Genomic DNA, 13,239 nt, shown 5'->3' on the forward strand with positions numbered 1-13,239 from the left:
TTTGATGCTAATTGAAAGATCTCATAGAGTGTCTGAGTCGTAGGCTTTATAGATACAACATGGCATCCATGGATGCTGGGGCAGCAGCTGGAAGCTAGGTGGGATTGCATGCTCATCTCAGATATCCCTAGAAACTTCTGCTTAGGCAAATATATTGAGCTTTTGGTGGTAGTTCTGTAGCACTGCTGACTCATTTTCCTTCATACCTTCAACAGTAAAAGATCTCCTAATTTAGCAGTAAAAGTTTTCTTTGGTTGTTGTTCTAAAGCACTGATGACCGTGAAGAAATTGTTTCAATATATGTTTCTCATATTTCCTTGTTAGTTATAGATGCAGAAAAGAAAAACAATTTCTAATTTTAAACAAATTTTGACTGCTGATCAACTTCTAAACAAGATGAAAACAATTGAAATATTGCTAGAGACTTAAATAACAACATAATGCAACCATTTCACTAGAGAATTTTCAGAAAGAGAAAATTGAGAATTTTTTTTCGTCAAGCTCTCTACAACCCTATTTCACCTCATACTGAATGTGCTTGCCGAGACTTGAGTGTATTATTTTTACATAGGATACTTGGTTTACTGGCTACATGGACTCTTCTTTTTTTTTTTTTTTTTTTTTTTTTTTTGGGCATTCCAGGAAATCCTGCTAAAATAAGTCATATTAACTGCCATAACAATCTACTGACTTGTTAAAATCTGATTCATGTTTAAGCAGTTGTTTGTAAATTTTAAAGAAAGCTTTTTGTTTTACTCAGAATTCTGCATCTGTGTTTGTTTTAGATTGAGGAGGATACGTGGCAGAAATACTACCTGGAAGGAGTTGCAAATGAAATGTATACAGAATATCTGTCTAGTGCCTTTGTGGGTTTGTCCTTCCCTGCAGTTTGTGAGTAAGTACAAATACATGTTAATATACATAAGTATTTGCCTTCTCTCAAGTGAAAGCTAAAGTTTCTGCAGGAGGCCTTTTCACTCTGCTACAGTCCCAACGTTGCTGCATCAGATGGGATCCAATGAAATAAAGCATTCACTGCATGGAAGTATTCCAAACATTGCAATGGCTGTTTTCAGAAGAGATTTGGAATTAAGTGATTGTAAATGAAAGCATAAATGTTTTCAGTGTTTAACAAATTCATCAGCAATCCATTTAAATTGAGTTATTTACTCGTGAGTGCTGTCCTATTGTTTCTCCTAATGGTTCCTGTTCTTTGAATAGCAGTAGTCAGCATCACCGTGGGCTTATGTCTCATTCCAAGGAAACTATTCCTTAATTGAAACAGATGTAGTGGAGTCGTACAAGCAGCATGGCATCCAGAGTTCTCTGGAACTGGTTGCAAACCACTTTCAACAAGTGAAATATGTCAGAAAAAATATGTCTGTTCAGTAATGAGAAAGGAGCATTTGAAGCATATAGTATATAACCATAGTATAAGCCATGCGACAACTTTATTTTTAGAGACTGAAAATCTTTGTCCTAGAATGATTCTGTGAATGAGACCTTTGTATGCACAAGTTTTCTGTGATAAATACTGTGGCCACAAACATAGTCAGGATAGTTTAGCACAATCGTATTTCCTCTTCGCTTGGCATTGCTCTTCATTACAGCCAAACCAAAAGGTCACAACAGACTGTGGACAGCTTTTGCTAGGCACTGTTCAAATGCTTACCAGAAACCAGACCCTACTCTGAAAAGTTTGCTGTCTAACTAGATACCATAGAAAAACTTCTGCAGACTCCATTCTTAGAGGAGGAAATAGAGGAAGAAGTAAGATATAATCTCTTATGTAAAGAAGAATGATTTTACTTTATCTCCTCTCACTTGTCCCACCTCTTCTGATTTTTTACAGTAGCATAAACATAGGTTATGGCATAAGAATGAGGGAGAAACAACCATTAGACAAATGTTTTCCATTTAAAAATATTTTTTTGGAATGTAGCTATGACAGAGCCCAATCTTCAATTTGCTAATAAAATGAAGAGGCTCACCATCCATCCTTTCACTGTGTTAACCAGACAGATGTTTATTACTATAAGCACAAAACTTTGGCTGGATATCTTGAAATAGAAAATCTCATAATATATTCTAGAAAATTATATTAGATTCAGAATTAATGGTAGTTCGTGCTGTTTGCACTAACTACAATCATGAAAACTAAGTCTCCATACCAAACCGTTGTCAAACATAGTTGAGTTTCTATACAAGTTCTTAGGAACACAAGTCTGAGATTGTATTTGACATAAAGCTGACATTCATTCAGCTGTGCTGGTAGAGCTGAGATAAAATAATCAATAAAGAAAGGGCATTTAGTGAGATTTAGAAACGTCTAAACTTTGGAGCTCTCCTCAAGCATTTGATTATCTGGAGGCTTAATTAACTGTGTTTCCTAGTTTAAATGAAAGAAAAAGATTTATCTCAAATTTTCCAACAGTTTAATAACTCCATTAAATTCAGGTTAATTAAAGCACATTGAAAATTAAAATGTAGTGTTACATATTAATGAGTTTGGTACATAGGTACTTTCATTACTGTAAGAACTGGCTATTAAATTTCCAGAAGAACTGAAGGACAGCAAAAAGTCCATTGCATTGCTTTGTGAAGGGGAAATAAAGTCACTGCACAGGCTTAGTGTGATCAGCTACCCACAAAAAATATGGACTTTGAGAACAGTTTTTGTAATTTAGCTTTTAAAATTCATGCAGTCAATGACATTTTAAAACCCTGAAGCTAAATGAGATGTGCTGCTTCCTCAGGTTATTGGTCTTGATTGCTGGTCTAGGAATGTGATTCTTTGGTAAATAGGCTGCCATACAGTTTGGATAACAAACACAGGGAGAGTGCAGAAACATCTCTTTCAATGGGGATGGGACATTCAGTATTGTTGAAATATTTCAAGCTTTTGATGTCAACACCAGGGTGAAGAATTAGATGGAAATAAAGTGAATATCAATCTGCAAGTTTTATTTATAGCTCAGTATATGTGTGTACTGTGTGAACATATTCCCACCTATCTTTTCAATACATGAATGTAATTCCTATCATTCTGTGCCCTTGGATGTTGTTGGACCAGGTGTGGATGATGCTGATTGAAGAGTAAACTAACAAAACTGTGCCCCACTAGCACAGTGTGCCTTCTAATATTTACTAATGCAAGGCTGGCCTTCCCATAGGTTCTAGGCCCACCATTCTCCCACCCAAAAATTTTCCTAGTGAGGCTAGTGTGTCTGTGGATTCACAGTTGATCTAGCAGCAGAAGCAGCACATTAAAGGTGTCCACTTCTCTTAATATATGTTAAATCGGGCCTATTTGCTGTTGGTTCTATTTTTGAAGTCACTTGTTCAATCAAATGTCATAGCCATGTTTTGATAAAAGGCAAAATTATAGAGATGTTATTATCTCTGTACTTGTGCAGCATATTGTTGTGTCATTTATAACTATGGCATATATTCCCACATTAGTCATGATGTTTTTGTATGTTTTTGTAACAGATCGTTTAGGGAACTAATCACAGAAGTCTTGGAAACTTCACTGTCTTGACAAAGGAGAACTAAGTTAGGCGAGTAGGTGACAGCGCTTGTCTGCATTCTCTCTCAGCTCCACAACAGTTTAGTTCTCTTCTGGATATATTCATAGTAGTAGCACTTCCTAGTCTGAGAGTGACGCCAAATTTAGCCAGTCTTCTACAGAGTGAGGACAGCATGGGCTACCTGTAACTGTCAAGTTCTTGCTTCTGTTTTTGTATCATTCTCTTTGGCTAGATTTCTGACATGTCTCAGGGGGCGAGGTAAATCTTAGGCACTTTTGAACTCTTGAGACTTAAGCCATGCATAATATGACTAGTAGTTTTCTGCCTCTCTGAAGCAGTGATGCTGGATCAGTCCATACTTGTTAAAAGAAAGAGCTTTTTCCTGAATCCAGGATTTTATTCAGCATTGTAGATGTGTGTCAAATTTTAGAGTCAACAGACTTCAGCTCAGCTCAGATAGTGGCCAAGCCAAAAGACAGCCTTTAGACTGACATGACTCTAAATGAAGCTTTCCATCTTCTGACTGTGATTAAAATCAGACTCCATTTGATTCTGCCAGAGACGTCTCCTGTATTTTACAATTTCCTCCAAGCGCTCTCAGAAACTCTCTTCTGTGTTCCCCCAGCAAAAGGTTGGCCACTTGCTCTGCCTCCACCTAGCCAATGAATGTGTGCTAAATAGTCTCTTCAGGCACACCTGTGAGATAGCAAGAGCCAACACATGAAAACAGATGTTGTGTTCCCACCGTGCTCCCCTTACTTCATCTCAGTGGACAACAACCTTTTCACAAGTCTGAAAAGGCTGCTGCAGTAGAGAAGTATCCATAGATTGTCACAGAGGCCTTACAGCTTCCCACAGTTCATTCTTCTTTAATAAGTTTAAAGTATGGGGGCCTATATTATCGTTAACAATGCTTACACCATAGTTTTGGATAATGTGGATTTTACTACACTTGGTACAAGCAATAATTAGTGGGTTAGTAATTACTGGACAAATTCTGGTTTATTAATTCAAAACTCTGTATATGCAGCAGCCATGTTTCCTGTTCATACCTAGAAAACTAACGCTGCCCACTTCTATAAAGCAAGCTTGGTTTCTTTGTGCTTAAAACCTTCAGTAGAGCTCTTACAGGAACAATATCCTTAGTTTTCTTATTCCAACATGATCAGCTTTAATGGGAGTCAGAAAGAACAGTGGAATGATAGTTTTGTTTAGCTGGATTAGAGTACACAAAAGTAATGTAAGACAAATATTTATGAAACTCTTTAGCCAAGTGTATATTGGAGTAAGGTGTATTCCACAGCACTTCCATTGCATTTCAAATCAGGAACCATCTCATAAACCAAGATAATATTTGATGTGAGAAATACATAGAAAAATCAATGTAGTGTTCTATTATTGACATTTCTTACATTCAGTGTTTTCATAACAGACTAACAGGTCAGCAACCCCAAACTGTTAAATATTCAGCTCTCGTTCTCATCACCATCCTAGTAATGGTTGTGGTATCCACTACAGTGAGCCACAAATTTTTTTGCTCACCTGCTCTTGGTCTTAGCAGCAGCCAGTGACTGGAACTGGTACAAACAATCAATCTGTATGAAGTGCTTCTGTGCGTATATTTGTGTATATAGAGAGAGTAATTTATGTCATTGTGAGTGATGAATGTCGTATTATCACGAGTGACATAAGTCACTCTCTACACTATTATATTTTTTATATGATGACTTATGAACCCACTAGAAAAGAGCCTGATCTTTATCAAGATTCTCTCATATTCTCTATATGCTTTTGTATTAAAACGTTTACTTGGTACTCTCTATTCTCTCTGGATGCCTACTTTTCCTGCTACCATGAATTCCACATTATCCTAGCAGAGTTCCAGTCTTGAAGGTCTTTTTCCACTGTGCTAGATTTAAAGAGTACTTTGTCTTTTTTGATTGATTTATACAAACCTTGGCTCACTTCAGTGTGGGTTTTTTTTTATTATTTTAACTTATGTTAACTGTTTACAACTTAATCTCATAGAATTTAATACAGGGGTTTTCCTTCTGGTCTTTGGATGACTCCATAAGATCTCAATCTCCTAATGAAAAGACAAAGACCTTGTCCATAGCCATACATACTTTGCTAGGTCTATACAATAAATGCTTAAAAGACCCATGACAAATGCTCAGCTTCTGCATATGACAGGGCTGATAGCTTTTTTCTTTTATTGGGTTTTTTTTCCTGTTTTTTTCTTTTTTTTTCTTTTTTCTTGGATTTTTTTCTTTTTTTTTTTCTTGTTTTTTCTTTTTTTCCTATCTGTTACCCTGTTGGATACAGGAAGCTAATCTATTGTAACCTTCAACCAGAAGATCATTCAAAGACTGGGAGGATAAGAACCTTTTCCAGATACTTCCCATGATGAGCCTTCAAAGATAAAGTACCCTCACATTGTAATTTAACAAAGCAAAAGAAGAGAGTTCTAAATTTTGATATTGCATCCAGATACATCAGGGAAATGTACTTAAGTACATTTAAAGTGTTGCCATGTAGGTGCCTCAGGCATTGTTTGTATGTAATACTTTTCAGAAGTTTCAGATCTCTCTCTGATACATCTACTTGTTCCTGACTGACTAAAAAAATTCAAAAGTGCATTCTTCAGTGTTTTGGCAGTAAGTGTGAACAACGTTTTTCATGCACTAAACCTAGCAATGAGTATTGCTTTGTAGACAGTGATTCATAACTTGAAAAATACAAAATTTAATTGTGTTTCATTTTATTGGTCAGATGGGATTAGACTGGAAGACATATCTTGAATATGTAGTATCTCTGCGTCTCTTCATATCTGAGATGATGGCTAAAATTCTAATCTGACCTGTAACTGCCTGACTAACTAAAGCCTATCTGGTAAACTAAATTCCTCACTGGTATTGTTCAATTTTCATTAAGCTAATGATTCCATTATTTCAGTGGAGTTACTTCTGCTCCACATCAATATAAGATGCATAGCAATCACAGATCCAGAAACATCTGCATGATTACATGTACTCATGGCACAGCCACATTTTTTTCCTTCTATATTTCTGAGCTGGCATGTTAGGGTTTCTTAGCCTTTCGCAGAAAGCTCAAAGTTTTTACTGTCTTTCTGAGGTGTAAATAGTAAGTCAACAGTCATGTAAGAAAAACAGCATTATAAGTGGAACTGTAATAGTAGTTAAGTACTGTTACTTTTTGAGCAAATTTTCCAGTACTGGTAGCCGATGAATTCTTCCTTAATTTATATGAAACTAGAGGAGTTGCTGTCTTCTGGTTTGCGTATGCAATAGATTTTGGCCAGTGGCTTTCCATTTCTTAGCACCTCTAATTTCTGATTCCTCCTCTAAATTCTCTTGTCATGTACTCTGCTGTAGCGTTCTTAAAAAGGTCCAGCAATTCTAATGCAATAGTAGAAGCGCATGTAATGGTCTAGTAAGACATCTGTAAAATAGATCTCAAATATTTTAACAAGACCCCCCAAAAATCTTCCTAACAAAGTTACCACTTTACACTTGGTCAGATAACCGCTTACATCAGTGCTTACTTTTAATTTTTTCAATGGTTCTGTGAAATTCTACTGTTGGAGTATTTGCTTAATTTTTTTTTCCTTGCCCGAGTGCTCAGTATGTGGAAGAACACAGCTGTAGGTTGAAAGCAGAAGGTGCCTATGCTTTTGCCAGTTTCATGTGATTGGAAATTAGATAAGCCTGACATTAACAAATCTTTAAAAGGGATATTTGGGTTATTAAATGTATATTATGATAACTCCTATTCCAACACATGAACCTCATTGACTGCACTGGTTTTAGACACTGCTGCTCCATAAAAGTGAAGTACACGATATACTCATACTTTCAACTCCTAAGGAACACAGCGTACTAGCAAGTACCAAAGAATGCATCAGTTGCCAATTTGTCTTCTTTTCAAACTACTTTTTTATGCACAAATAATACATTTATGAAAGAATTCTGATATTATAAGTAATTTGCTCAGCTTAAGATACTACTATAAGATATTAGGGTTTTTATCAGGCATGATATTTTTCCATATATTTTTCATTAGGTGAATAGCAATGATGTGATTTATCCTATATTAAAATACTTTTGGAAGTAGTTTGAAAGTACTTTTTCTCTCCTGAGGAAAGTACGTATTCCTTTGTCAAAGTAATTCAGCAAAAAATGTTATAGCTGACCCTGAGGGAAAAAACCTGAATGATTTATGGTGTGCAAGATTTCTATCAAAAATTTGTTTGAAAAGAAAAAAAATTCCTTCTAGTAGAGTTTCTAATTAAAATCCCTTTTTTTAATATTTCATACAAAATAAAATAATTAAGAACTAAATAAGTTACATCTTTGTGTTTTGCTGCTCAGAAAGGAGAATGATAATTTCTTTAAATATCCCAGTACTTTTACATGCAAATAATACAGCAGGTATCTGTGGTTAATTTATGCCAATGATAGTCTTACTAGTAAAGAAGGAAGATTTAATGTCAAAAACAATTTATTTCTCTCTGGGTAGATAGAAACAGTCAGATTCAAATTCTTAAGAGCCTTTGTTCATGACCATCTGTGTTCATCAGTAGTTAGCAGATGATGTTGACAGTTGAAAATAAAATAGAAATTAATGCCTCATGTACTGTCACGACAATTTTTGTGGACCTGTACATAATAATTTGAGATAAAAAGTGTTCTGGCTTCTTATTAAAAGGTTCTTTATGTATCTGGGGGAAGAAAGCTGGTATAAGATCTTTGTGTTTCTCATTTCAATCATATCAAACCACATTTGCACAGTACAGTTAAATGGTGAGACTTATTATTCCTAATGTTTAATTGCGTGGCCAAGTGCATGTAATCCTATTTATTTTATCACTCTAAAGATTTTTAGTAAATCTATAGATAAGAATGAGATACTGATGCCAAATATTAGGGTATTGTTGTGCTTATCTCTTTATGACGCGTTTGTCGGGGTTTCTTTCTTTCTAGGAAGATATGGCTAGATAGATTATCAAATACTAAAAAAACAAGGAAGAGAGGTTAAGTGTGTTTTCTAAAGGAATGTAGGTGGTCAAAATAAAAAAATAGATTTAGAACTCTTGACATTCACAGCTCATGAACTTATATTTTATTATATCATCTTTTTAAAAACAGATATTTAATAGTCTTAATACAACATATAGGGTATGCTAGTGTTAATATGTTTGAAAATTTATTTGTAATTTTATTTTTCTTTTTTTTTAAGCTGATAGGCTTCATTAACCTGTTAATATTTGGGAGTTGATGCACTAATCAAGAATTCAGTAACTATCAGGATTTTGTCTGCCCATTTCTGACATTGGCTGTAGGTCTGGGGGGTAGAATAAGATTTTTAACTGATTTTGAAAAAAAGTTAAATGAATTTGCCCAATCTGTCTTTTTGTGTTACTTCCCAATACTATCACCTCTTCCCCAGACCAGGAGACAACAGCAGTACTTTTCCAATCCTTCAAAAGGAAAATTTTTGAAGAAAAAATATACTGAAGTATTACATTGCAGAACTTAATGCAGAGTAAATTCTATTGTATATATCCTTGTGTGATATGCAGCACATTGCCTCAGCATTGTCAGAACCCTTACATCCATGCTTTTTTGTAATTATTCTCTTATACTGAAGAAATAGCAGAAATTAACTGTTCACAGTGGTTTCTGATACTTCTTATAGAAATGGAACATTATTAGTTTAGCAGCCAATTCCTTGTTGTCTGCTAAGTATGTGACTGATGCATGCAGAACATTGCTTCGATTTGCTTAAAGAAAATAAACATTCTTGAAATATGTGCAAAAATATTAACAATGCTGAAATAAGGAAGTTTGTAAAGAAGTGCTGAGCACTGGAAAAGTTAGTGCATGAGACAAAAAGATGGCAGCCATCTGATTGGAAGGTGAGCCCTAGAATAATTTGTGACAAATTCATAGAACAGGAAGCAAGTATTGAATTTGCATACACTTCAATGCCAAAATTGGAAAATGGTTTCTAGTTTTTCTAAAAAACAAAAAAGGTTGGTTTATTTGTTTATTCTCAGAGTGCCTGTTAGCTTAAAGCAAATGGTGATGTGTTAACTCACAGTTCTGCAAGTCTATGAATATCACCTTTGAGTTGTTTTAATAAACAGCCACTTGTACAGATTTTTACAACTGAAAAAAATGTGTATTACAGTATCAGAATGTACTTCCTGTATATTGGTCAGAAACTGCTTCCAGTCATGCTGTTCCTCTGTGACAGTAGTTGGCAAATATTGACTTATTAATAGTATACTCTCATTTTAGTTCGGTACATACATATTTTCTAAGTAATACATGCTACAATCAACATGTGGCTGAATTCCAGCAAAGATTTGAAAAAGTTACTCAAGACATCCACACCTATAGCCAAATGCAGTTTTATGTTGTGTATCATGACCTTTGTTATTATTGCTTAAGTAGACTGTGTAACAGTGTTGGTGCTTATGCTCCTGTTGTCAATGTGTCAGTTTATATTTTTAGGAAAATATGTATGTATTATCTTCAAAATAGAACGACCTTAATATATGTTCTGTGCATACCTAACTGAAATAATGGGAAAAGATCTTAGTGTAAGTTCTCAAAGGAAATACCATGCAGCCATCTCTACATGTGTGATGCTGGTTGTGAAAAAAGGACTGACTCTTGGCTTCTTCTTTTCCTGTAGACTGGTGTTTGCAAAACTAAAGCTCTTAATGATAGCCATAGAATACAAGTCGGAAAAACGAGAAAGCAGGTACGTTCAATGCTTGAAATTCTGGAATGCACTGTCAAGAATTTTGCCTGCATTTTTTTTTCAGAATGAACATAGCTATTATATTTTTGAAGCATTTCAAAGTATAATTAGCATGCCATCACATGACACCATTCACATAGCACTGAAAGGCTTTTATTTCTGCCCTATTCTTCTTCCCTAAAATTAATTTAAATCAGAACATTTATTGGAAGGTGGGGGACAGTGATACATATGTCCCATCTCCAAAGTGCAACTCATTTTTACCTAAACAAAAACTTACAATGTTTTTGTTCATAGTCTATCAATTTTAATTGGAGGTCCAACTTATTTTACTGGAAATGGAAAAGTGGAAAATAGATGTGATATCAAAACTCATTATGGCTATAACTATTCTCAAAATAATAACTTCATTTAAATGAGTTTGGAAGAACTAATTTAGATAGGCTACAGGATAAACAGAAATATAAGATAAACATAGTATCTGGTATAGATATGGTATCTGTTCTGCCAAAACTTGCATATACGAATGACATCATGAAACAGACTACAGATTCACAGACAGGAAAAGAAGTTTCTTGTGGTTTTTTTTTACAAAAAATCATAAAAATCTGAGTGAACATTGCAGTGAATCTTCTATCAACTTGTCCATCAGTGCTTTATACGACATTCATTTCTGTATCACAAAAAATGATATCAATGTGCTCTGCAATACGTGGAGGGGCATATAATAAGAACATGACAATACTGACTCAGAGCTGAATTTTATTTTCCTGTATCAAAAATTGTATTCTGTACTACTGTAGCAAATCTGGAATGATACATACTAGTTCATCTTCTATGTGGCCACTACTTATCTAAAACTTATGAGGGCAATTGTTTCTCCTCACAGAACCATTTCTGTTATTTGAGCTCATGCCACAAGTTCTGAGGATTTGAAAGTTTATTTTAATGTTTATTATTATATGCTGTAATTTATTTTACTAAAAAAATCTCTGAAACTTAGTGGGGCATTTGACATGGAAAATGCAATGTTATTAACTATATTTCCATGCCCTATAGTTGGTTTTTCTTGATTCTTTCCTATGTTATAAAGTGATATGTGGAGTGGTGTATGTGATATTGGATATTATTTTTGTCCACACTATGCTGATTAAGAAATCCTTTTTTTTTTTTTTTAAATATCAGATTTTTTTAATGTTTCTGGCTCGCATGGGCTCTTAAAATACTTTTCCATTGAATGATCCCATTCTGCATTAGCTAATGTAAAGCAAATGACTTATTATTCTTTTGTTTCTGAACAGTTTAATCTATTCCTAGAAAAAAGAAAAATACAGTAGTAACAGCAGTGGAACTATTTACCAGGTTTTGTATTTCCAATATTAGAAAATATTTGGTTTCTTTTGGTTCTCCGAAGAATTATTGCCCAGCTTTAGGTTGTCATTACTTCAGTTGTCGTTTACATTTACAAAAAGTGCTAATATTACAGTCTCTTTCAGTAATAACAGATAATTCATGGCTTCCTTATGATTCTTTGCACTAACTTCAGTGGGAGTTGGATTGAGTTCTTAATCACAAGGTGATGCAGAGGATCTCACAAAAAGTAACACAATGTGATACAATCATATATTCCTTCTTACTTAAAGCTATGCAGGTAACAGTTCACAATTAATTAATTTGGTAGACAAAAGAGCCTAAAAATTGCAGGAAACAATACTAACAAAGGGATGTTAACAGCTGGATTTTGTGAATACATATGTAACAAGATGAAAGCACGTAAGCTAGATGTTAACACTTTCTTATAACCCTGATCTACAGTAATACCTGCTGACTTTATTAACTGGAGATAATTTTATAGTCACTGATGAATCACAGAGCTACCTGCAGCATTTCTTTACTATTCTGCTTGTTCCTGTGCTCTTCAACCCAAATATATTTAAGTATATATTTGTGGTTTCCTGAGCTGGAGCCTTTTAGTCTAACCAGAAAGGTAATGAAACAAAACTTCAGTTTCTCACTTCTTAGGTATACTTGCATTTCCTTGCATCTTATTAAATGAAAATAATAACATGGTTTACAAGTACAAGCTATCTTTGAACAAGATAAATTTGTCATTTGCCAATTATGTTTGTTGATGTTGACTTTGGGAATATTTTATTCTACTTCATATCTTAAGTTCTTTGGTATTTCTTCATAAAGGTGAGGAGGGAACTGATTATGGTACCCTTTTAGCTTTCACTGTTTATGAGAATAACCAACGGTAGATATGTGCTGATTTATTTTATGATTATAGCTTAGATTAATATATTGTAAAAGTATTGAGAGGTTTTACATAGTTTACAATTTAGAGCAACAATGACAAATATAAATTTAGAATATTATCTAGGTGACACCCTTTGATTAAAAGCTAGTATTTCCTGCCATAGTTGAGACAGGTTTAGGACCAGTATTTTCAGGAGCAGAGGAAATTTTCAAAGCATTCTTTCTGCCTAAGGGATGACAAGATCCTACTTCCATGAGTTTAATTTTTGTTACTAGTCATAAAAGCATATCTATATAAGTAAATTATATATCTGATTTTTTTTTTTACTTACACAGGGAATTTCCTTTTATTAGTTTCATCTGCCTTCATCACTTTGCACTCAGAGCTAAAGCAATGCAAAGTGAATTCAGCTCTCAAAAGCGGTAATATGAGGACAATCTAGATTTCCTAATCCCCTCTCTAAGTTTTCACCTCAGTGTTAAGAATAAATCCTAGTACCATTTTAAGTCAATGGCAGAATTTTCATTGACTTGTCTTCATTACATGTAGGATGGCTTAAATACTCACTTACCTAACCACTTTTTTTTCCCAGGCAGTCTCCTAGGTGCTGGTTTTCTAAAGCTTTCTGATTTGCAGCCAAATTCTGTTAACTCTACC

The 13,239-nt window shown here is 34.4% G+C and overlaps 1 protein-coding gene across 4 annotated transcripts in view; it reads left to right on the forward strand.

Annotated features, from left to right (window-relative positions):
• Window positions 1-13,239, forward strand: part of KCNMA1 (potassium calcium-activated channel subfamily M alpha 1) — a 502,288-nt gene that overhangs the window by 371,149 nt on the left and 117,900 nt on the right. For all 4 annotated transcript variants that reach the window (XM_035897306.1, XM_035897307.1, XM_009641982.2 and 1 more), the window contains exons 15-16: window positions 786-895; window positions 10,254-10,322. In XM_035897306.1, the coding sequence (XP_035753199.1) occupies window positions 786-895; window positions 10,254-10,322 (179 nt within the window). The remainder of the gene's footprint in view (window positions 1-785; window positions 896-10,253; window positions 10,323-13,239) is intronic.

Source organism: Egretta garzetta, unplaced genomic scaffold (assembly GCF_000687185.1).
Source record: "Egretta garzetta isolate BGI_Z169 unplaced genomic scaffold, ASM68718v1 scaffold56, whole genome shotgun sequence".
In the NCBI taxonomy this organism is placed as follows: Eukaryota; Metazoa; Chordata; class Aves; order Pelecaniformes; family Ardeidae; genus Egretta; species Egretta garzetta.